This window comes from Athene cunicularia (assembly GCF_003259725.1).
Source record: "Athene cunicularia isolate RWA chromosome 14 unlocalized genomic scaffold, athCun1 chr14_part1, whole genome shotgun sequence".
Classification (NCBI taxonomy): domain Eukaryota; kingdom Metazoa; phylum Chordata; class Aves; order Strigiformes; family Strigidae; genus Athene; species Athene cunicularia.
In genome coordinates this window covers 9,525,152-9,550,504 of record NW_020799118.1, presented here as the reverse complement: position 1 = coordinate 9,550,504, position 25,353 = coordinate 9,525,152, and the positions used below count along the sequence as shown (strand labels likewise).

The window sequence follows — 25,353 nt, the reverse complement described above, 5'->3', positions numbered from 1 at the left end:
AGTTTGGACAATACTGTTGAAGAAAGGACACCCGAATTATAAATATGAATGGAGGGGGTTCAGACTTTCAAATCTAGCATGCCTCTCTTCAAAACAGCACAGGGCATGTACCACAATGTGCCTTCCCGACAGCAGAGTTTAAGAGTGTATTGGAAAGATGATCTGTACGCACATCTTAAATACTGGTTTCCTATCATTTGTTGTTGCAGATTTAACATAAAAAACATAAAGTGCAATTCCAAGGTGGAAATGGTTTATTGGTGACATATTTATTAAACAGAATGTAAAAATAATAATTTCTTACTGTAAACAGTCTCTAAATGAGGAATGGCCAGGTCTAACTGTACTGATGGATTGCTGTAGATGTAATTGGTAATGTAAGCATAAACTTCTATTACAAAGATATAATTCAGTCAATTTAATTAAACAATTAATTTGGCCCTTTGCTCTTCTATGATGAAAGTATTAAATATCTGTCTGATGATCTGAATGGGTAAGGTAAGATTTTTGGAGTGGAAGGGAAGGATATTGTCCCTTAAAACCAAACCCTTATCTTTGTTGTTTTCAATGAAAATCAAATTAATTCACCTTCATGAATAGCAATTAAAATTCAAACCTGCCTTCTTCATACTCACACTTGTTTCTCCTACTTATGCAGAAACAAGTTCAAATGGAATTAAAAGATAAGCAGGGTTGAACTTGACATGCTTTTACTTATGGAAAACCACTTTGTAACACTTTTTTTTAATGTGACAATCCCAACCATTTAAAATTGTATAGACAACCTTTTCCCTTTTGCAGTCTTAATAAACAGCTGCGCGAATACAGCAAAATCCTTACACAGGAAAAAAATTCAGTTAGCATCTAACATAACTTGATGTCTGGAAAGAAGATTAGAGCTCTGTATAGCCAGTGAATTTTGGTTAAAACACGGATACTTAGTCTGAAATTCTAAAAGCATTTTCTTGTTAAGACGTTGTGCTCATTTTTATTTTGTTTAAAGCTTGCATATTTGCAAGTTCAGTAGAATGGATTTTCTACACCAGAATGCCATTTTCAATTAATAATATAAATGTCAGATTACATTAGGGGAATGTAAGATGAACCTGTATCTTTTTTTATTTGATTAAAAACCATACTGAAGAAAACCATGTTTTAAGAATTCTGATTTTTACTTTAAAAAAAATTTATTTTATAGTGTATGTTGTCTTTTGGCATTGGTGGACTGACTATTCTGAATGCTAGTGTTCCAGTTTTCTGTGGAGCTGAAAGGGGAAGGGAGGGGTGACTTTTCTCATATCTTGCCTGTATTGTCCAAGTCTTGCGGAGAATCTGGGATCACCTGACTCATTGATTCAAATTCTCTGTCACATGCCCTCACATCATGTAATGCTTTTCATAAATTAATTGAACTTTATCTTTAGACTGACTGACTTTGCTTTTTCTAGATGTGGATGTGTTATGCTTGCACAGTCTGTATTTAGTGTCTCCTGAAACAGTTACAAGGATGCAAAGTTATGGCATCTCTTTAACATGTTAAAATGGTCTCAGATGACTGGGTTTTTTTCATCTTTTTACACAGCAGAGGGAAGACTGTTGCATTCAGTTGCATCAGGTTCAGACTGGTGCTAGTTTATGCTGTTTGGATTAATTTTATTTCTAGTTATTCAATGTTACTGCCTGCATCCAAGAGATTTTTGTGTGGAATAATAAATTTTCAAAAACATTTAATGGTTTCAGGATTTCTTTTATTTAATTTTGTTCCTTCTGTGTCCTTTTCCTAATACTAGACTTTTCTTGTCTAGAGACGTGATACAGACTGTTATAGGAAAGATTGTAAGCATCTGTGATAAACAGGTTTTAAAATATCATAGCTGTCATCAGTCCAGCATTTTAGAAAGGCATATGGAATCCTTTCCTTAACTTTTCTCTGGTCTCACAAATTCTTTAAGTGAAGTAGTATCAGAAATCTTACTCTTTGTTTCCTCTTTCCCCTACACTCCAGAAATGGTTTTGTTTGCTGATGGTCATGCTTTTTAATTTTAAAGAAAACTACATAAAGCACAGATCTTTTTCATTCATGGATAAGCTGTAGTAACGAGTTACTGCAAGATGATGGGCTGCAGAAAGCATATTGTATATATCAATGCATGAAAGTTGTATGGCATTTATGTAAATATTACTTTGTACACAGTTACAGTTTAAAAAAAATTGTGAAGTGTGCCATTTTTTCACCAGTGAGAGTACTATTTATTTAAAGTAAGAAGTATGTTTAAGTTTAGTGATTTCAGGCACAGTTCATCAGCCTGTATCAAAGCATCAACAGCAGGAAACCTGTCAGGTAGTTTAGATTTGTAATTTGGTTTTAAACACGCAATAGGCTGTTTCAGGTTGAGTCAATATTGTTTTCTTCATACTGTAGTAATCTGATCTTTCCTAGATTTCACTGTGATATCAGGACATTACTGAATACGATCACGTAGAAGCTATTTCATAGTATGTATGACCAGGCATTTGCTCTTACTCTCTGTTTATTATTATAAGCTTCTGAGCAAAGACACTTTGATTTGTGGTGATACAGTGGTGATGAAAGGCTTCTACAATAGCCTTGATCAAAACCCAGATTCCTATATTGGAAGGGAGGAGGAGGGGAAAGGAGTTTACTCACAAAAACGAATTGAGCAACAACTACAACTGGCAAAGTGTATTCCTGTAATCTCGAGTAAATTGCTTATTCATGGTAAGAGTCAAGACTACACAAACCTAATAGATCTGTAATCTTATGTGTTTTACTTCAGAGAATTCCACTGCCGAGAGAATTATCCATTCCTTCAGTTCTATGTTGTCTGAAATAGTCCTCTTTTAAGGTGTGATTGATTTGCAGTCAATAGAATATGAGTAATGGTGGCTAATTCCAAAAGTGAAAATGATGAGGAAAAAGGGCAATGTGTGATGTAGCACAATGGTGTGAGATTTCTTGCGAAGTGTTGTTTAGCAACTCCTTCTCTTCAGAGAAGGCACGGCAATGCTTATATCTTGAGGGACAAAGATACATTTGGTGTTCTACAGGGAAGAAGGGACTAAATGACATTTTTCCTTAGAGTGTGATTAGCAACCACTTGTAATCAGCAGTTGCTGCCAACTCCACCCTGCAGTTCCTGTTTCAGTTGTAGGAATATGTAGTGATCTATTTCAAATTCAGCCATGGTCTTGTGGCCTTTCTTGTTTATAGGTCAAGTCTTTTGTGGCCAAAGCTTCCACTAGGAAACTCTAATTATTTCGTGAGAAATATGAGTGGAATCACTGTTTTCTTTATTGCTTAGTAACTTTAGGAATTGTTTTACCTTTTAATTGTTTAATCCTTTAAAATCCGTTCATGTGCTAATTAATTAATATATGATATTTGAAAATAGGATAAAGTGCCTTATTCTGCAGAGTTCTGGTGCTTAAGTCAATGAGCACAGAGGTGAAATGAGTTTGTTCACTCCAGAGATGCAGCAAGTGATGTTTAAATGATTTTGCACACTAATCTGTAGGAATTTTATATCTTCCTCTGAATAAATTCACCAGTAACCTGTGCTAAACATCAATCAGATTTAAAACCCAATTATTTTCTAGCAGAAATTAAAAACTATTGTTTTCAAGTATGTGGTGCTAACATTTGTTTTCCTAATATAATTAATCTTCAAATGAATAAAGCAACCAACATGCATCTTAAAATCTTGAAAGGCCAGTGGTTTCTGGAGGTGGATGGATGGTGCATAAAGTATAAATCTGATAATAGCTAATCACACTCCTTATTATGTAAGTTATTCTAAAAACTGAGACTTTTGTCATTTTTCATAAGTAATTTTTACAGTCTTTTGCAGAACAGGACTTTTTTTAAGCCACAGCATTTTGTGCTGGCAGTCAAAGTAGGCCTCCTAAATTAAAGACATTTCATGCAACTTGCATTTAAATCTTAAGACAGATATGAATGTACGTGTATGTGCACTGGCATTTTTGACAAAAGGCCCAATTATGTCTGTCCTGGGAAAGATTGTCTTAGGCAATCCTTAAAAGACAGAATGAAGCATTATGTTTTGCTTCTGTGAAGTTCTTTGAGATGAGCAATATAGTTACAGATTATTTCAGTTTTGATCAAGTACTGATGTAAACAGTAGATTACATTTATGAGACAAAAACTCACCACTGTGCTAGATTACATTAAGATTAAAAAAAATCATGGAAGACATACTAGAATACAGTGACGATAGTACTATGTAGTTCTTCTAAGCAAAGTAATTTATCTTAACATATTTGGATGAAAAAAAAAAATCAATGTTTTCTGCATCTCCACATCAATACGTTGTAATGATTTTTCCCTACTGTTATGGCAGCTTCATTATTTCAGTGGAAGTACCTTATATACACCAGCAAAGTAGCATCTCTGATAATCAGGTTACATCTAGAGTCTTCCTAACTTGATAAAATTTTCACTATATTGTCATTCATACATGTATAATACAAAAAAAAAGCTCCTTCAGTGCTCAGCTTTTAATAATCCTGTTCATAATTAAATATAAATCTGACTAAAACATTCTTCTACATTAAAGTCTTGTCATAAAAACATTTTGAATATAAACCTTCAATGCTTACTAGAGTGATACTATATATATACACACACAAATGCACTTTTTTCTGTTAGTAGCAAGCATTTTGTTCACTATTTGCACAACTTCACAGTCATGTGTTTTATAGAACCACTACTAAATCAGACTTCTGATTGCTCATTACTGTCAGGAATGACAGACGTTAAGGCAGCCTGGCAAAAGCGATGTAATGTTGACATTTTTGTTTTCTGTTCAATATACAGTCGCAGTTTGTCTCTGAAGGTTTCCCCTAGAAAACTGTAAATTAAGGGGTTCAAACAGCTATTAGAAAAAGCTGCTAGGTTCACAATATGTCCTGTTAAAGGATAATCATGTCTGAAGGATGGGCTGCTTGAAGAGCCAGGCTCACTTTTCTTTTGAAGAAGTTGAACACTAATGAAGACGTTTTCAGGTAGCCAGCAGATAAAGAAAACCAAGACAACAACAAAAATCATTCGAAGAGCCTTTTGTCGCCGCAGACGAAGACTCCTATGCTTGTGTGCTTTTATAAGAACTCGAACAATTAATGAGTAACAAAGACCAATGATCACAAAGGGGATAATAAACCCCAAGGTTATTTCTAGCCACTGGATTTCTTTTACATCTGCAAAACAAAAATAGACCTCTCCGGTGTGTTGTAAATGCACAGCTGTAAATGGAACTAGTGCTGCAGAAATAGATGCCATCCATATGAGACCACAGCTTAATCTAGCGTGTTGCATAGTGCGAAATATGTTGGACCTCATTACTTTTGCCAGTGCTATGTATCTGTCAAAACTCATCCATGTCAGAAAGAAAATGCTGCTATACATGTTGATCTGAAGGAACAAGGACATAAAGGTACAAATAATAGTGATATCATAATATTTTTCATCAAGATTAAAAACCTCAATGAGAGAATCAGCAACTAAAATGAGATCAGCTACTGCAAGATTTATGAAGTAAAGGTCTGGAATGGTCATTTTTTCACGAAAGCTTATGTTGACAACCAGTATCAGAATGTTTCCTACAAAACCAATAGGGAAAAGAAATATTGTGTAAAGACATGATAAGAAAAGACCAATAACATATTGTTGGTGTTCTGATTTATCAGCTAATCTAGAAGATATACTTTCATTACAGAAATGTGATCCATTTAGGTTAAAAGTTGTGTTGTTACATATAACAGGTGATACTGAGGCAGAATAAGTTTCCATGGTTAAAATATCTGCAGAAAAGGTATTAGTTCTCACAGTTTGGTGGTAATGCCCAAAAAATCAGATTTTAGGTTGTTTCCAACTAAGTTCATAGTAAACATTTTGATTGGAATGGAAAAATATGTACACTTTTATATTGGAAATTAAAATTATTTAGAAGTCAAATTAATTAAACTTAAAATTGACTGAAATATAACAGTACAAATGGTAAATTTCTTAATTTTTTTACAGGATGCTATATACATTGCAAATGAGAGAATTTGCAGTTCCTGTATGCCTTAAGATCATGTAGGAATCTTTTTACCATTATGGTACTTGGGTCTCTTTAATAAAAGCTTTTCATCAACAGTGTTTCTTCATGCAGTTTGGAAGGTAGTAGAATTTTATCTCCATTTGTTTTCTTTTAATAATCAAGGAACATCCTTGGACCTGCAATTTGCAAATGGAAAACGATTAATCTCATACTCCAGCATTGTACCATGTACCATATGCTTCTGCTAATTTAACATACACAGCTGAGGTTGTAGGAGACGTGATGTTTGAATATATATGCAAAGGATCAGTTAAAAAAATTTAAAATTGTTCTAGATGATAATGTATTGTGAAGACAGATCTGTTAAAATTTTGTGTACCCTTCAGGGTTTCAGTATTAGATATACTGTGAGGGCAGATCTGTTAAAGTTGTGTGTACCCTTCAGGGTTTGGGTATTAGGAAATGTAGAACTGTAGAAAATCAGATGAGTGAGTTTAGCCTTCTAAAGAAAAATTTTATTTTTTTAAACTTTTATATATATATATACACACACACACACACACACACACACATACATATATATATATATTTCATCATTAGCTTGTAAGGCTATTAAGTAATAGAGCCTGTGGCTGAGAAGGCAACAGATGAAAAGCAGTTGGTTCCTTCTGCTTTCAGTGGGAAGGAAAAGGCAAGTTTTAGAAATGAAGGTAATAGAAGCAGCATATTGATTTACACCAACATTATTATACTAAATTTGCTTTTCTTTGTGATTAATTATGTTGCACTGACTTCCGCATAGGAATGGAAAATATCAGTTATCTGATTTGTTTACTTATAAATGTTGACTATGGACTTGAAGCATTGCTAGAAGTTTATTTAAAAGAAAAACACAACTGAACAAAAGACATCCCAAACTAATAAAAACAGCAAGAAATTGATAACCCAGGGTATTTTGTGTTAAATTTTAAATATTTTGAATTGCTTTAATCTTATTCCTACTATGAAAACCTTGATTTTAATCACATTAAAACATATTAAAAAACTTAAATTGTTTACAAGTAAAATTCATGCATATTTCCACATTTTAATGACACTAATCCTGCTGATGTACCATTTGGGGGAGAAAAAGGAACAGACCAGTAATGGAGTAGAAATGTTAGAATATTTTCATTTAGAAATACAGCTCTGAGTTTGCTTAAATGTATCCAAGTTATCAGAAGTAGGTAACAGATACTTAAATAAAGATAGTGGTTCCAAAGCTTTTATTTCTTAAATGAAATAGGCATAAGTGCACAGTAGCTGTTGCTATGTTTTGAATAATTTTTGTAATGTAAATCTTTATGCTAAAATATCCATTTGAAATTACATTTATTTGAAGAAGGTTTAGTGTTTGTTTCAAGAAGCTACGGAAGTCAGACGTGAACTGTTGTCCTTTTTTATTACTTCCTTTTATTTTAGAATAAGACAGTAAAACTGATTTAAATACAATAAAAGATAAGTTAACAGTCTAAGCAATTGATTTTAAAAGGTCAGTCTGTGGTCAGATTTTAATTACATCTGAAAGGCCACCAAAAGCCAAGCAATTACAAGCATTACAGGTAACCATGTACTGTGAAACACTTTATTTTACCTTAATTCCATTTCTTCAGAGCTGATTTTCCTTCAGACAACAGAAGGCTGGTTCTTGCTCGGGTACACGCTTAATGTGTCAGCTTCGACTGTCGTGACAGTAAAAAACTTGTATTTAGGTGTGCAAAGCTGCAGTGAATGCCACCTGTTGACGATTCAGCAGTAAAAAAAAAAAAAAGAAAGAAATCATACAAAAGTCTATTCTCTTTTAAAGTGTCTTAAATAAAGGATAGATTACAACAGCAAAATGCAGATCTTGCTGCATGTCCTTGGCAATAAAACAAGCTTTATAGATTCCCAGGGTTGTTCTAATTTGTGTGCAGTTGAAGTGCTGCTGAACAGCCTTATAAGACTAAGATTAACCCTGTTTCTGCTGGTTTCTTTTTTACTAGAACTAGTCAAGCATCTTTTCTCTCATATTTGTCAGTTTTATTTTGCCTGACGTTCATTTCACCTTCCTTTCTGCCTCTAGCATTGTTTTCAAATTATATACTCCATTTAAACCTACAGCTCTGCTGATGAATAATTGAGATCTATTTGCAAATTGTAACTAAGCATATTTTACATAGATATAAAGCAATAAGTACTATTAGACGTGGTATTTTTTTAAAGCCCCTAGACAATCTAAAGAGAAATATGTGATCGAGAGAAATCTAGCAGCTTGAGAAAGGTCATTTGCTAAACTGACAATATAAATTTCAGTTTTCCTACCTTCAAGTCGATCCTGTTTTGTCTGTTTGTATCTAAATTTTCAGGTATACATTGTCATCCTCACACTTAGAATTGCTCAGCTCCAAATCACATGGATAAAATAAGCTTATTTTGCAGAGAATGTGGAGCCTCAGTCTTGCATAAAAACACCAGTATTGCAGGTGGAGTTTTGCATTTCCTCTGTAGGGGGGAAAAACTACGTGACATTTCCAGAAACACCACCTACTGGCGGCCAGAATTCTTAGAACGGAAAGAAAGTTAAACCTTTCTTTTTCATAAAAGAGAAATATTTTATTTGTGTAAGTTGCTTTTTATACTATATTGATCTGATACCTGAATGTTAAGTGCCATTGATGGATGCTGTACATTGATGCAGCGTTCTACTGCTACCGGAGTAAGATGAACTGGGTCTCAGCATTTAGGATTTCAAGACGACAATGTTACAGTTTGAGAAGTGTGGAGTAAAAAATTAACATGTCATTGTAATGGCTGTATTGAATCTATTACAGCTGTTAGGTATTTTTAGATTACAAAAGATCTCATCTGTAGAAAAGTGAAGCAAAAGTTCTTTACACAGGTGGCTTTGGGAGTAGAAGGCACTTTGCCTTCTAGTGCCATTGAAGCAAATATATTATTTGCTGATTTTTTTTTTTTTTTTTTTTTTTTGGTAATGTGCCATGTGTAGGAACACAGGATTTTGGCAGTGTTACTGAAAATGTTTTTTAAGATGTTCTTACACGATGGCTTTTCATAAATAGTTTTGGAATAAATTATTAATTAGCTTAAAAGAAAGTTTGTGCAAATTAGTGCTGGTAAAGATTTTCTGAGCAGAAGACAAGCACTGTGTGTGAAATGGTTTTTGGAGTGTCTTTCTACAGGGTTATGAGGACAGAGAGCCTGAAATGTTTTGCTTTGAGAAGTGTACAAATATGATTTCATTATAGGACTGGAATAGTTGTGATGTTAGAAAAATCTTGTGATACCAGCTTTGAATGTCTTATTTTTTTTGCTGTCCTGAAGAACAGGATTATAAAGAGTCTTTATTGTTGTTTGTTGATCATGTGGTTTTGCTGTACTTAATTCTGTCCTTCAGAGCTTTTACTGATCTTGTAAGGGCCAGAAGGATTTTTTAAACTTTCTTTGTGCATAATGTTAGCTTCTGGGTGTTAGCTGTTTGTAATTATGGGGGTCTGGATTTGATAATCAGCTGGTTTGTCTGTACTTGTTTTTCTATCTGTGAATATCAGCTGATTTTGCTGTTAAAATGCGTAATTCTGAGTGCTAATTTTCTTGTTTGAATTAATGATAAGAAATATGTCACTTTGCCATACTTCCAGAATTGTTAGGAAATTCTCCTTTGAAAGAACCATGAAGTAGCTGTTTTTCCTGCTAGTAGAACTGTGAAGTGTAAGAGGCCAAATCTAGTACCATTATGTTATATTATTATAATTAGTGAGTTCTGTATTTTGCTAAATACTTTGAGATGATTGTGTGAATCCTTTGAGTCCAGTTTCCTAAAACAGATGACATCTTCAGGCTCTTTGTGTATGCAGTCAAATGATTGTTACTGATTAATCGATCTTAATCTCACTGTTCATCACCTCCATATTCCATAAAATGCTTAAAACTAATTTTAGCAGCTGCTGACCATTGTACCCTTTCCCTGGCAGTTGCTGATATTCTATGGGACTTTATAGGGAGTGCCTTAATGATCCACACTTAGTCACAATTGTGACAGTATTAAGTATTACAGTTCTGCCTGTTGTACCTTATCTTGATTGTTGCTGAGAACGTCTGACAGCAACTGGTGCGATAGCATTCATCTAATGTCAGATTTTAGTAATCCAGCATTTAAAGGTTTCTTAGCAGTTTATTTTTAAATCTGTAGTAGTCAACTTCTAAAACACTTTCTCAATAACCATATCTAACAATATAGAGTCTTTAATGCATGCTAGTGTAATTGTCTATAGGCTTAAAGTGGGGTATAATTGGAGATATTATGTAATTTAGCAGACTTCAACATATGTGCCTGCTGTTGTGTTGCAAAAAGGTGACAGCTGAGGAGAAAGAAAGTAGGATGTGTGAGTACAGGAGAGAACAACATAAGAGGTCCAGTGTGTCTCAGCTCTTGAGCCACCACTGTACAGTGGCCTCTCCAGTGGGATGATAAGCAGGATAAGCTCTGTTGGATGTAAAAGTTGGATATTGTCAGAATGAGAACAAAGCTGTTGAGTCCTGGAGAAATTAGATCCGGGCCAGGGTGTATAAAGCTGAAAAAAAAGTAAGGTAGTGTATTGCATGAAAGGGAAAGGAAGCATAAATTAAAACTGTGTTGGTATGCTTACAGTATAATATAACCATATGCAGAAGAAATAAGATTTGTATAAGAATCTCTGCAGAAATTATCTCCAGGGAAAACACAGATGCTGTTGTAATGTTCACGAAATTTTGCAGGTAGATTGATCTACTCCTCCAAATTCTCTCTCCTCTGTTAGCATGGATACTGTCTCTGACCTTTCAAGCACCGAATGACATCTGTCTGCCTGCATTACCCGGTTCTAGAGGACCCTCATACTTTGTCCTGTTCAGCCTCAGTAACTTTCCGTTTCTTGCAAATAATCAAACTTATTATGAGTTGGAATTGTTCTGTGCCTGCAGAAAACCTTGGACAGAGTGTATTTTATGTGTTCAGGCTTTTCAGTTGCAAATAATTCTGAGAATGCATTTTTCTCACTAAAAATATTTTTTAAAAGTTCAGCCTTTTCTTTTGCAGGGACAACACATATACCTGTTCAAACTATTCTATCTAGTAAAAACTTCTGATTTTTCTTAAAGTGTATACTGCAAAACTCTTGGGGGAATAATATAAAAATTTTACAAAACTGGACCACAAAATGTTGTATAGTGAAAGGTGATTCATCACAGGACTTCAGGCTCTATCCAAGTGCAGTTAAAAAATAAAATTCACAAAGCATCAATCATTTTTACTGTAGTAGTTGAATCTGACAGTCCTTTGCTGGACGCTTGTACCATGGAAGTGAAACGCATTCTTTCATTCTAGCCAATTAGTGAATCAGTTTGTTGTGCAACATACATAGTGTAAACATTATATAGAGTACTTGTTTTGGCTGAATTGCTTGAGCTTTCACCCTCCCCCAAATCTTCTGCAACTACCTCAAAATCAAGGTAAATAATGCTGTAGACCTTTCAGAGTCTGTAAGTTTGAAATAAGGATGTAAGACCAGGCTTACTAATACATGTAGGGGTGTAGCAGCTAGATTTTATGATTGAAGTGTGCAAGTCCGGTCTCTTTTAGCTCAGATGTTGTTTTCCAATGGGATCAGATCAAATTTGAGCCAGCTGGTTCAGCAGAGATGAGTCCTTAGTCTCTACACATTCCTCTCCAAAACATGTTACCAGCTCAGAAATTCATGCTTCGTGAGCAGCCTGCTCATTTCTCTTCTTTTACTGAATGGAAGGGCTTTTTCAAAAGCAGGCCAAAGTCCTAGGAAGATATGAATATTACCAGCACAGAAGTAAAATAGTCGTCTTTGAATTTTCCAGTATATTCCTTTAGTTAATTTTGACAGCATGCCTATAAAAATACATGCTCTATTTCTTCTGGAACACACTGTTCAAAACTAGGTGAAGCCTGGAGGAAGTTAAGTCTTAAACAAAGCTGTTGCTAGTATAAGGGGGAAAAAAATCTCTCCAAGCAGGGAGATTGTATTTTGTTCTTAAAAATACACTTCAAATTATTAATAATTTTAAAATTATTACTGTTTATCTTAGCCAAAACTGCTCTTTTCTCCCGCATGGCAGACTATTTTAGAATGCCTTTTGGGGACTGTTCCTGTGCCTTCCCCTCTTGCACACAGGGGTGTTTGCTCTCATGTTCTAGCTGGATGGAAGTAGATTTTCTCTAGGACTGCCTGTTCACTGTCCTGAATTTTAATGTAAGCTCTAAGTAACTTTATCAAGAATGATTTAAGAAAACATTTCTGCATTGCTGTAAGTTATAGTCATAACTATTTGACTTATTGTTCTGTGTTTTTCAGCCTCTTCTATTACCTTTTATTTTCTTCTGTTCAGTTACAAAGTATTTTCATTGTACATTGAGTTTTCTTTACAACCATATAACCAGTCATCCAGAAAATACTGTTTTTTCCCACAACAGTAGCCGTGGACAGGGAAGAGACATTCACTCACATCTCTCAGATGGCAGCCAGAAGCTGTACCCAGGAGACAATACATAGCTCATTCTTGACAAGATGTACTCATTCCCAAATCCTAGATCTGATAGTAGGGCCCTACAGGTTTTATTTCTTGGAAACATTTGGCTGTGGTTCTGCTTTAGCTGTGTACCTTGCTGAGAGTATCATGAAGCATCCTTCCACCCGTGCTGAACCTTCACATTCCTTACAGGTGTGCATTATTGTGATTCACTCACCATTAGACCAGTTTCCAACACTTACTGACTCGGTTTGCTTTTAGGCACCTTTAACAGTAACTCAGAACTCAAAATCAACAAAATATTTATTCTTTCATCCTCAAATATAAAATATATGGAAGCAGTGAATAAAGTATAATCCTTTGTGCATGATTCCCATACTAGAAAATAACCTACTTATCCATGGCACAGCTGAAACTATGATACTCTGTCTGAATTGGGATAAACAGCTTGTGTCTTCTGACACACTCTCTCACTCAGGCTGTCAGCTTTTTCACTGACGTACAGCTCTTACAACTCATCTCTTCAAACTTCTTCCTGCAGGGCTGATGGTCCATGTTGTTTATTCTCCCTCTTCTCAGGTGCAAAACCAAACTTCTGATGCCAGCTGAGAAATCCTTTCACAAGTTGGCTCTTAGATTCAAAAAGATGATTCTTATCTACGTATTTCCTTTCTGACCAGGTTCTCTAATGGTCTGTTTATATGTAGTGTTCTTTAATTACCCATCTGTTCATGCTGGCAGCAGAACAAAAGTGAATAGGAAAACAGGCTGACATAATACAAAGCAGACATCTTACCAGTTGATTTTTTACATCTTGCAGAAATATTGGTCCTTATGGTCATGGTAAGGCTAGGTATTGTGCTTTATTTGCATATGACATTGTCATGGTCCATAAATTTCAGGACTTGGATGTCTATGACTAGATCCAGATATCTAGATACTAGATATATAGATACTGTATTATTATTGAACAGATGTCCTTTATTCTTCCAATTATGCACTTGGCTGTTGTTTTGTGGAAGATGTTCTTCTTGCTCAATCAGTGCTGACTTCTCTCTGTCTTAGGCAGCCCATGCTGATTTGCACTAGCTCTTCATGCAAATCTGGACCCTGTCAGGAAGACCTTCCAAAGCATACAAACTGCAGAAAAATCTATCAGTTCCATTAGCATCTGGGTGTCATGCAAAGGCACATATCAAGCATCAAAATGGCTTTTCTCAGAACCCTTCAGGTCCCTTGAGCCCTCCTCCTCACATCACTGTATTTTTATAACTTTTTCAATCGAAGCCTACATTTTTATCCAAGATCTAGTACAATTTTGTGCCTTCTCTGTTGTTTCCGTTCACTCCACCTCTATGAGAGGAAAAGCTGAAACCGAAGCCAAATGTGTAAGATGGCTCCTGGCCAAATTTGGTGACAGTAACAGTGTGCTCAAAGCAAGCATTAAAAACTTTGCACCTACATCTCAGCTTGCATTGGCTACTGATTCTGCAGGGCTACATCTGAACTCCTATAGCACAGCTGTCTTATTCTCTGATTCTGATTTTTTTTTTTTTTCCCTATTTTGTGCCATTCTCATCTAAATGTATAATGCTCCTATCTTGTCTCCAGCAGAGCCCCGAATTCAGTTTGGAAATGGGGCTTTGCTTTTGTTTGTCTTTTTAAAGACATGCCTCAGTTATATTGTTCTGGGCTGGCTTTTCTCTTCTTTTTTTAGTTAGTATGTTGAATGTGACTTCTCCAAGGCATGCGACTTCATACTTCTGAATGAACTCATCAAGAATGGCTTAAATCAATAATTGCTGTAAGTCTTAATGCAAAGTTGAAGCTGAGAGTACATTAACAAAAAGCTTTCATTCTTGCACAAAGTTTTAATTAGCCATCCTGTTGATCTTTCCAGTTCAGTGCCTCACAAAGGACCCAAAGCTTTCCTTTATGGACCAGCGTTTCCATTAATTTGATTTTTTTTTTTTTTTTTTGGCACAAGAATTCAGGCAAAAACCTTAAGGGTTCCAACAAAAGTATAAGAGGAAAATGCAAAAATGGAAGAAATGCTCAGTTTTTATGTGTGTGTGTGTATATATATATATATGTGTGTATATATATATGTATGTGTATATATATATAAATAATATAAACAAATGTTACAGTAGACATAGTATTACATACTATTTCAAGATTATAAATTATCCTTAAGCCATACTTCACTGCTGCTGCTACTAGAATTTACCAATGTTATAAAAATAAGTAGTTTGTAGGGTAAGAAGTCAAAAGAGGAAGCACACCTGAGAAAATGCTTTGGCTGCAGATTTTTACCTTTGTTCAAAGTTGCTTTCTGCTATGTTTTTGTTTGCATCTTTGCCAGGGCATTGATATTGTTACAAAAGCACACTTCTGTGACAACAGTACTTTTCTTTCTACTTGGCTTTGAAGTAACCCTTGCAGAAAAAAGGCACTTTTAAAAGATATATTTTAAAATAAAACAACTACCAAACAACCCCAGACCCGATACAGTTTCTCATAGATCACTGCAAATACTAGAACTAAATATCTTTTTTTTTCTTCCAGTACTGCTAGCTGTAAGATAGTCCAAGTTTGGGTCTAAAGAAGGAACAATTGTCCTTTTTTGAAGAAGTAAAAAACCAAGCCAAACCCCACAAACTAAAAAGTTGAATGGAGTGACAAGTTTTCCGAACAGCAAGTATTACTGAGACTCACTTTCATGGGTCATAGTTGTTACTGGTATTTCAAGGTGACTGTTGGCAGTGTTTTTTCTTCGACACTTCTGTATGACTTTAAGTATTTCATCCTTGCATGGTTTATGAAAAAAAAGTATAAATACCAGACTAGCACAGCTCTCACAGAACAACACTATTTCAGCAATATTCATCACAAGCTCATTCTTTGGAGTTCCAATGCTCTTCTGTAATTTGAATGTTGTCCTGAATAGAATCATAATGTTATAAAAAAGACGGCATATAAATATTGTTATGCTTATAATGTATGCAGCAGGGTAAGTACGAATGTGCTGTTGTAACGCTGGAGCTTCAGCAGGTGCTACTTTAGTGAGGAGAACAGTAAAACAGAGTATCTGAAGAAATGATGGAATCCCAAATCCAAAAGTGAATTTAGTGATCTCGTATTCAGGCCATGCAAATAATGGATCTAACTGGCAGTCTGTTTCCAAGTGATAGTTATCTGTGCCAACCAGTACTGCCTCAATCAGTGACAAACAGAAGGCATATGTAAGTACAATTCCAACACACAATATGGGTCTTTGGGTTGCTTTGCAGAGAACAGTCCTTGGTGGAAATCTCTTGAGTAATAGTATGAGAAGCATCAAAATCAAAACATACTGAGAATTGAAATAACTGAAGTTGAAAAAAAATGACAGTACGTTGCAGGCGAGGTGGGTTGCTTTTAAATAGTCAGGTCTGCTAATGACAGTAAATGATAAAAAAATCATTATAATATTGCTGATGGTGAAGTGCAGAAGAAATAAGTCTAAGTTTTCTATGACTCTGTGCTGCAAATAATTCTTGATGAAAATGATCAAAATACATATGCCGGTTATTAATCCTGTTGGTACAAAAAAGGCGATGTAACAGTGCATAAGTCTTGAGATGATGTTTTGAGAAGCTATGAAGGCTTCGATTTCTTCTGGGGAGATGAAAGCCAAGTTCTTGCTTGGGTAGCTGATCCATGTCATGTTGTGAGAAGTCATCCTTCCTTCCACACTGCTTATTTCCTGTTCAATGGAGGCTGAAACTGAAATGGAAAAGGAAAGTGCAACAGTTCAGTTTGTAATGTCTCTAATTTGTACGTTAAATAGAATGTGCAGTAAGGAGTAGGAACTATTTGTTCAGAATAAATGCAGACATTTTTTTGTGGATTTGACATTCTTAGGTTAATTTAAAGCCAACTTGCATAATACTTTTAGCCAGAGAAATCTACTTTTTTGGTGTTTATCTGGTTCCTTCTCTCACCACTACCCCCTTTTACTCACTTGATGCAGACACAGAATTTCACTGCAGCTGAGCTTTGTAGACAACAGCCAGGATTTGGCACACTCATGTCGCCTGTAGAATGAATGCGAGAGTTGGCGGGTGAGGAAGGAGTTAGCTGTGTGATTAGGTGGAGCTGTTTTTCCTCACCATCTTGCCAAAAAAGGATAAGACAGTACTCATGGTAACTCCAGCGTGTGGGTTGTGGCTACACCCACTGTACTGTGGCAAGGGTGCGAATTCTGTATATTTTAACCCAGCTGGCAGTCTCAGGGCTCACGCTGCATACTGAGGAGAATGCAAAGATAATCACAATATGCAGCAAAAGTCACATTCTTTTCTTTGTTGTAGTTTTGCTTCCTTTCTGTCAGGAAGAAAAGCCTTTCGTAACTGCAGTCTGTACTGAGAAGCCCATATAAAATTAATGTGAATGTTTAAGAACTGTTATGAACAAACTGCTTTCATACTAAAACATCTTTATACATTAATAATACTGTCATTTTTGGATGTAGCTGTTGCATAAAACTGCAAAAAATAACGCTTTTCTGCATGCTTGAATTTGAGAAAATTATTACCGGTGCATTATAAGCCTATTGATAAAGTTTTAGCAAGGAACATTTTTTACAGCTGAGTTATAAATTCCCGAAAGTAAGGAATTTTAAGGGTAATATGGATAGGCTCTAAGATGTAATGACTCTATGATATGTTGATACAATAATTTTGCTACCATATAAATGTTTAGAGGATGCTTTTTTAAGCCAAAAAGCTTTGGAGAGCATAATATGTACTCATGGAAAACTGAGTGTAATAGATATGGATATATAAATTTTGCAGACCACCTAAAAGCATAATTAACTAAATTTCTAAAAGAAAATGTCAATGTATCTTGTACTGATGAATGCAGAAAATAGAATACTTTTCATTGCAAAGGAATAATATTTTTAAACATAAGATAATGAACTCATTATTCCTAATAAATTTTGAATGTCTGATTAAGCACGGTCCTCAGTACTGGAAAAAGTTAAACATATAGGCATTTTTACAGTGTAGAATGCTAGTTACTGAAAAAAACCAATCCTCCTTTATTCACAAGGATTTCAATTTTGTGTTGGATTAGAGTTTTGTGGTTTTTCTTTGTCTTGTTGTCCACAAAGCTGGTCTGTACAAGCAATGTACATACTACCTCAGGCAAAGACAGGACTCCTTGTAGAAGTTTATATGCAGTCATATTAGTAACAAGAGTGATATACTTAGTTGTACATAATGCATTTTCCATAAAGGGATTCTAGTGATGTTAACTCTAAAAGTGAAAGTAACATTAAATTGGTAAAAGTTCATAAAGATGCATTAATGTTTTTAAGCAGTGTTCATTATAGATAAGTCAGTTTCTTAATACTATTTGACAGTTCATTTATGGTTGTTACCTCTGACACTACTACATATTTCTGATATTTCTAATCTCTCCTCAAAATTGGAATTCTAATACTGGTTTTAATTAGAAAAGTTGACTTATCAAAGCGGCCTTGATTAAGAGTGTATATAATCTTACATGATTATAATTTCATTTATATAAAACCGTGGAGTTATGTTTTGATTCAGCAGTGTTCTTTGTTCCTTTTTAAAGACAAGAGTTTCTTCCTTTCTAGAAAAGGTTGTTTTTAGAAAGATGCCACTACAGGGAGGACTGATGCACCTGGAGAAGGGTTTTTTTGTGTTACAGGTATACTCACAGGGTGAGAAAAGTTGGCTGGTCAGAATCTGGCTGTGTTCTAACCTCTGAGCTGGAGTACACCATGTAGGAAAGTATTGATGGGCAAAACTGGCAGAAGTCTCCAAAGCAAATTAAGAGTCAGTATAATTTTGAAGCTTAAAAATAGATTGTTAAATACGAACAATCTTAAGAAAAACAGAGTGAAAATCTTTTCAAAGATGATAGGTGTCAGGAGGAATTATTGTTGTCTTGTTAACTGAGGAAATGTATCTTAAATACTTAGACGACCTTTTGTTTCTGTTCAGCTGATTTTTAATATGAACCACTGAGAAGGACTCAAGTTTTTATAGAAGTGCTTAAACTGAAGAGTGAAAATGGTTGGGGAAAAAGGCCCTAAACCACACATGCAAAACCTCACAACTGTAGGCAACTGGTTAGCCTTTTGTATTTCTTCATACTAGTGATTTCCCCCTTCTAGATTTTAATTTCAAAGTATCTCTCTTGAAATAAAGCTGATCAGTCTGATTTCTAAATTACATTCCACGCTTAATGCTGTAGCACTGGGGAGAAAAAAAATCTAGAAAATTCTCATTAATCAAGAATCAGCAATGCTTTCTACTTCCCTTTAGCTTTGTAGCTGAAAGTGATCTACTGTGCTATTCAGCCAGCTGTACCCATGGAGCTTGACAGACTTGCTGCTTCTGGCTTCCGTCTGCTGCTTTGCTTTCTCTGTATTTTTGCCTGGAAATCTAAAGACCATGAAATTCTAACTTCTACAACCAATCTCTTCTTAAATACTCAGGAGAAATCTCAAGAATGAAGGCAACAGGTTTTGACCTTTTACTAAAAGAGATCTGAAGCTTAATCTGGTGACGGATTGGTCATGGATAGAGAAAGAGAATGTGGAATCACTTGAGCATCTGCAGAAAGCTTGTTGCTATCATCCCACACAGTAGTTTCGGGATGTTAAGAAAGATTTACATTTTGAGCTGTTGTACCAGTGTTACCTTCTAGTCCCATCAGGCCTTTTGCAGGACCGAACATTTGAATTTAGTTTTGGCACTGTGAAGGTCTCCATTATCTTCTCAACTTTTACACCATGGGCCAACTAACCATGCTTGCTGTCCTTGCAGAGAATCTCAGAATAGCTCAGCAACGTTCAACTTTTATGGTAGCGTAATTGCAAAGGAAACAAAGGACGTAGTTTTGGCTTTCACAGGAAATGAGATGGCCTTACATCAAATTACAGGAAAAACAAGATGCCAAAACCCCAATAAATTTGCTCAGGACCTGGCCTTGGTACTGATACTGGGTTCATCTTTGACCATAGCAAGGTAATTTTAATTTTATTTAGCTACTCTTTGAGTGTTTAAGACAAACTAAGGAACATTAAACTTAAAGCAGCATGTTTCAGTTGCCACAACTTACTGTGTAAGAAAGTGCATCGTTTTGGTTTCTCTACCCACCAGTTTGCATGTTGTGATATTTTAATAATGGACGAGCACAGTATCATGGAGAGGCTATCGATGTATTCTAGGCCTCATTTGTCATAGGTGTCAAGATGGATGCCTGAAGTAGTTTCAGTTGGGTTGCAACTCTCATTTATAACCACAGACCATTACTTAATGTTACAGTTCATAATATTAACATCATTGTTATTATTTCTTATTGTCCACCTAGTCATTGTTATTCTAACCAAAGTGTCTGTCTTCTAACTTATTTTGCAAGGGGTTTAAACTAAACAAAGGTAATCTGTTCAACCTAGAATTAACATACTCACTTGGGGGGAAATAACAGTGCAACTATATGTGTATAGTTAAAATCAGTGTAAGTATTAAAGTTCTGACTTAAGTAGAAATTTCTAGGTGCACTGTTTTAAAAGGAACTTCCAGAAAATCACTTTAGGATTACCCACACAAACAAAATTTTACCAAAACAACAGGCTGTTTGCAGCTTTGCTGTGGTTAGTCAGTCTGAGCATAATGAATTCAATAAATTGTTCATCACAGAAGAAAAAAATATTTCTAGCATTTGGTTTGGCAAATAAAATTAAAATTAATGATGTAGACATTAATTTATTTTCCCCCTTAAATTATTCCTAGGAGGTTTTTATTCTGCTTTGAAAAAAAAAATCACAGTGATAATGTCAGACTATTTTCTTACTTGGTTCAGGTGTCTAAGTAAGTATTTGAAAGAGAGCAAATGATGATTTTGAGTTCAGATTGTGGTAGCAAAGACTCGTGTGCAGGTGGCTGCAATCAAATATGCCTAATACTTCATACAAGCTAATATGTGTATGTTTTTCTCTAACATGGTCACAGCTAGATGTATATTTCTGACTTATGACCTTATCCTACAATCTATTTTTTTGCAATACTTTGTCTCTTCGTAACTATTTCAGTGAAATTTGAGGATATAGAGCACTTTACAAGATATACTGCTCATCACCTCGAAGTCACTGCATTGGGGTTTTCTAGCTGAGATTATAAATTGAACCCGGTCAGAAAAGTCTGACTCCTTTGCATCCTCTGCAGCTGATTGATTGAATATAGTCACAGATGGTGTAACCTCTCTATACATTTGTTTACATCAGAATGGATAGCTTTAGAGAGTCTTATAGCTGTAAGGTGCTCATCTATCATGTAAAGCAACTCTTAGAAATTGCAAGTCTTTACGCTTCTAAAACATTCCCAAAATGTTAAGTTCATTCCTTGCACTGCTTATGCTATGCTTAGAATAATAATGGGATGAAGGAGCTCAACTTCTGCTGTAATAAGATGAACATATTTGCAAATTTTTATAGACTTTTGGTAATACTAATTTAATTTAAAATAAGAAGATAGGTTTCAGGGGAACAGCAGAGCACAAGGGTGGTTTATTTCTCCCATCTTTTATTTCTTCAGAATATCCATACAGCCAGCCACATATTTTTTCAAAATACTTTGAGTTTCCTTCATAAAAAAGTAAGGAATTTATTATGTCATTTTACTTTGTTGTGAGAAAATCTGGTATTCCCTCAGTTCCTGTCTGGTTCTTGGATTTACTGCAGGGACATATATTTTATTTCAAAATGCATGTAATGTTTATGTTCTGCTTCTAGTGGAATCTGTCAGTTTAGAGTGCAAACACCTCAAGACCTAAATTTATTATTTTTGATTCTTATAACATACTATGACGTTTACTGACTTTGTTACTTCTATTTACTCCCTGGTAACAGTAATATATAGCATGTCAAAGTTCACATATATTGAAGCTGTGGCAGAAGCCAGACTTATTCCCGTTTCTCTTAAGATTAATTAATGAGGGAAATCTGCAATATGCTGCTTGCATTATCGTTCTCTATATTGGTGTGCTCCAATATTTCATCCCTTCTTTACCTCTATTCCCCCTCACTTTGTTTTCATTGACCATTATTTGCATGTTGTGAATTCTTCCTTAACTTCATGTGGCCTCATTTTTTTTCTGTTGTTGTGTTTTTTTCTTCTTTCCAGCCCTGCTTCCCCACTATCATCCGCCCTGACTTTTGTGTCAGCAGTTTAAGTGAATACATTTGATTTTTACTTTCTGAAGCACAGTGAATATGTTATCCTTCACTTCCAACAGATGGAGCTGAGCAAAGGAGCATAGTGTTCAGAGGCAGTTGAAAAATAACAAGTTGTGAAAAGGCTACTTTCAGTACCAAGAGAAACTAGTCTCTAAGATTTCATTGTTTCTGGTCCCCTATCCCCACTTTGATGGTTAGCTCTTGCAAACGGAGAGCTTGGTTTCAAAGAAACTTTTGTTTATTTAAAGTCTAGAAAGAAGAGCTCCTAAACCAGGGAGTTTCTCCCTGGCAGCCAGAACTCTTCCTCTATAAAAAGGTTTGGCAGGGCATTCTTTCTGCATTCTGTCACCAGCTTTTAGAAGGAAAATATTCTTTCATCCAGTCATAAAGCAATATGCATAATATTCCTTGTGAAACTTGGCTCTTGGTGGGCATGTCCTGCATCGACCTGTGAAAACACTGCACATAATTTGGGGGGTGAATTTGCCCTTTCTGTCTGTACTACGTCTGCCAAGTTAAAAGATGGGGGCAGCTTGCAGTTTATTAAAGACCGAAGGGTAAAATACTGCATTCATCTGTCTTGTAGAAATTTCTACACATGGGCGAGTATTTGAGGTTGTAAAGATTTAAGAAATCGTACCCTCAACTTCTGAAAAATTACCAGTTTCTGAGAAAAAATACCAGTTTCTGAGAAACTGAAAGCTTTTATTTTTACTTTTCCTGAATTTAAATGAATCAGCAGTAACTGAACATAACGCTGACGTGTTTCCTGTCCTATACAATTCCTGCAGTGTGGTTAGGAGTATCCAACAATGTCCATCCTTTAAAAGATTGCTCTTAAGCAATGGTTGGAGTCTTTTGTCCAGACCACTGAACAGTGTTTCATCATCTAGCTATCATCAGTTACCGGAAAACAGTCTTCACGTTTACTCTGTTTAATGCTCATCTTTCTTATAAATATCAGCTTTCTGAGGATGTTTCCCAGATACAGTATTTTACTTTGTGTAGTTGAAATGTCATTAAAGAAGGGAAAATGAAAAACTTCATATGATAACTTTAGCTTCACAATTTGAGCCTCCTGTGCTGAATAAAACATTGCATATTCAAAGTAATAGAAAGCACTTACCTTTTCAAGAAAATGTTCCACAGATACAACAGGCTGACGCTTTCACTGTGAACAGTCAGATGAAATATAATTATTGTTTGGAGCATATAGCCCTTTTTGTTTATGTAGAAAGCAGGGTGTATATATTACAATAACTTCTTTAGCTGCTGTACATCACGATGAAAAATCCAGATGCTCGCTGACTACAAAAACATACAGTTCTGTAAAGGAAACAGGAACTTGGTTGAAGTCATTCAAACCATACACGTTGCATGTTTAGCAAACCTATGGTTTCATCATGTGACTTTAAAGTTCAAATTATCCTCTTCAGTGAGATATTTTGGAACAGAAAAGTAGTGTTTGTCCCTGCCATTTCTAAGTATGTGAGGCCATCCAGTGGATTTTTTTTTGCTTGTTCCTGCAGTAATCCTACGCGTACTGGACAGCCTTTGCAATTACATTTTTTTCCTAGTGTGCCGTTTTAAGTGCTAAAGATCTAGAAAAGGAAAAGCCTGTTGAATAAATACCAAGCAAGCCCCCTTGCTTAACAAGACAAAAACTTAACACAAATGTAGTGCATGTCAAAAAATATGGAGATCCTTTCTTAAAAGTATTTCTGTTTTTCCATGGGTCCAGGCTCTTGGAACACTCCCAGTATTGTACACATGCAATAAATTATTTTTCCAGATGTTGTGCAATGACCATGAGGTGTTAAAAGACAGGACTTTGAGTGTGTAGTGTGTTTTGGGTCTGGCTCAGCATCAGTCATCTTAGTGACTCTGTTGAATAGTGTTCTTAAAACCTCAGATATAAATGAGCAAAAAAGGGTTGGCTCATGATATGTTTTTGGTGCATGCAGCCTTTCTCTCTGGAATGCATTGGTATTATCGTGTTTTTTCATATTCTCACAGAGGGAAGAACACTTTTATTTTAACTTTTTTTAATAATCTGCAGTGTCTTTCACAGGTTGAGAAGACTATTTGTGACCAGTGCACTTTGTTTTCATGGCACCTTACTTGTTGCACTTTAGCACGTTTTATTGAAAAACATGTGGAAAGAGCCAAAACACTTTAAAGAAATTGAGACAATATCTATGAGTCTAGATTTCGAAATTGGAGTTGTGAGTAACCTAGAGAAAATATTTCAGCACTAGGTCTACACTTCTACCTGAAGGTTAGCACTACTGCTTCAAATACTTTTTTTGAAACTAGATGTGCATGGAGGGTCTTGGGTTGCAGCAGTGGCCCAGAGATGTTTCAGACTTTAGGTTGAAAGTTTGTGTTCTTTGTGAGATATGTGTGCTCGAAAACAGCTCTTCAGTAGTTCTTTGGCTCTGTGAAATGTGGTTTCCAATGAGTTTACATGTTATTTAGAATATTTTAATTCCAATCCTGACTTTGGTTTTGATCATTTTAGGATAGTAGTTTGTTGGACTGGGTAGTTTGTTTTCCTCTTATTTACAGTACTTCCTCCAAACTCTTACTGAAAAAACTTGAATAAAGCTGGCAGTGTAATGTAGGTGTCTTGTATATAGCATTGCTTTTGAGGTGTACCCAAATCCAGGTTTATTTTGTTGGTATTAATTTCTTATAGTTGAGAATAATAAAGAAAAAAAATACATGTTGTAATCATATGCAAGTCAGACAAAGTATTTTTTTCTTGTTGATTTTCCCTGAAAAATGCAGAAGTGTCACCTTATTCTTTCTAGGACTTAGCCCTGTGCAGAGAGCACAGTAAACTACGTAAGCATAGTCAAATGATTGGTTTTGAAATTGCAGGTCATCAACTGGTAGATACTAACTTCACTTTTTAGCTTCCAGAATGGATCACATGTGCACATGAGGCAATGGTAGACAGTTATGGCATTGGTTTGTTGCTGCACTTTCCACTGAAGTGGTCTGAATAGGCACGTGATTGATAACCATGGCTCTGCTGGGGGGCAGGGAGGGCACAAAATTATTTCTTGGCTAAGGGGCACCAGCAAACAGCAGGGTTTTTTACTTTTTGCACTACTTTTGAGTAGATGTACACAGGAATATATGGCTGTGCCCTTTGTGATTATTAGTAAAATAAAGGCAAATCAAAAATAAGCCAGCACCAAAAGTTTAAGGAATATTCAAACCACTCTTTACAAAGGTTTAAATTATTCTGAGTTAATTAGCAATCCGTGAGCAAGGAGTAACTCAAGTGAAGATAAGCCCTAACACAGCAGTGTTAAGACTACATTTCCTGTTATTCAGTAACTGCTTTTCAGACAATGCAAGGTGTAGTAAAGCAGAGCTCCAAGGGAAGTTATCCTCTAATGAGAAAAATCATATAAATAGAACCAGAAA

General features: G+C 35.4%; 2 protein-coding genes and 1 long non-coding RNA gene across 3 annotated transcripts in view; 1 reads left to right on the top strand and 2 right to left on the bottom strand.

Moving 5' to 3' along the window:
• The window catches only part of LOC113485509, an 85,306-nt gene that overhangs the window by 10,816 nt on the left and 49,137 nt on the right, over positions 1 to 25,353 (top strand). The gene's annotated exons all lie outside the window — the stretch shown is intronic.
• On the bottom strand, positions 4,341 to 7,863 carry GPER1 (G protein-coupled estrogen receptor 1). The gene is made up of 2 exons (XM_026858676.1): positions 7,714 to 7,863; positions 4,341 to 6,256 (listed from the first exon to the last, which is right to left on the bottom strand). The coding sequence occupies exon 2, from the start codon at positions 5,825 to 5,827 to the stop codon at positions 4,754 to 4,756; it is 1,074 nt and encodes a 357-aa protein (XP_026714477.1). The 5' UTR covers positions 5,828 to 6,256; positions 7,714 to 7,863; the 3' UTR covers positions 4,341 to 4,753.
• Positions 14,793 to 23,278, bottom strand: LOC113485507. The gene is made up of 2 exons (XM_026858677.1): positions 23,042 to 23,278; positions 14,793 to 16,424 (listed from the first exon to the last, which is right to left on the bottom strand). Exon 2 carries the CDS (start codon positions 16,378 to 16,380, stop codon positions 15,361 to 15,363), a length of 1,020 nt encoding a protein of 339 aa, XP_026714478.1. The 5' UTR covers positions 16,381 to 16,424; positions 23,042 to 23,278; the 3' UTR covers positions 14,793 to 15,360.

Excerpts from the sequence above, each read along its gene's own strand:
- GPER1 (XM_026858676.1), bottom strand. The coding sequence starts at position 5,827 with ATGGAAACTTATTCTGCCTCAGTATCACCTGTTATATGTAACAACACA.
- LOC113485507 (XM_026858677.1), bottom strand. The coding sequence starts at position 16,380 with ATGACTTCTCACAACATGACATGGATCAGCTACCCAAGCAAGAACTTG.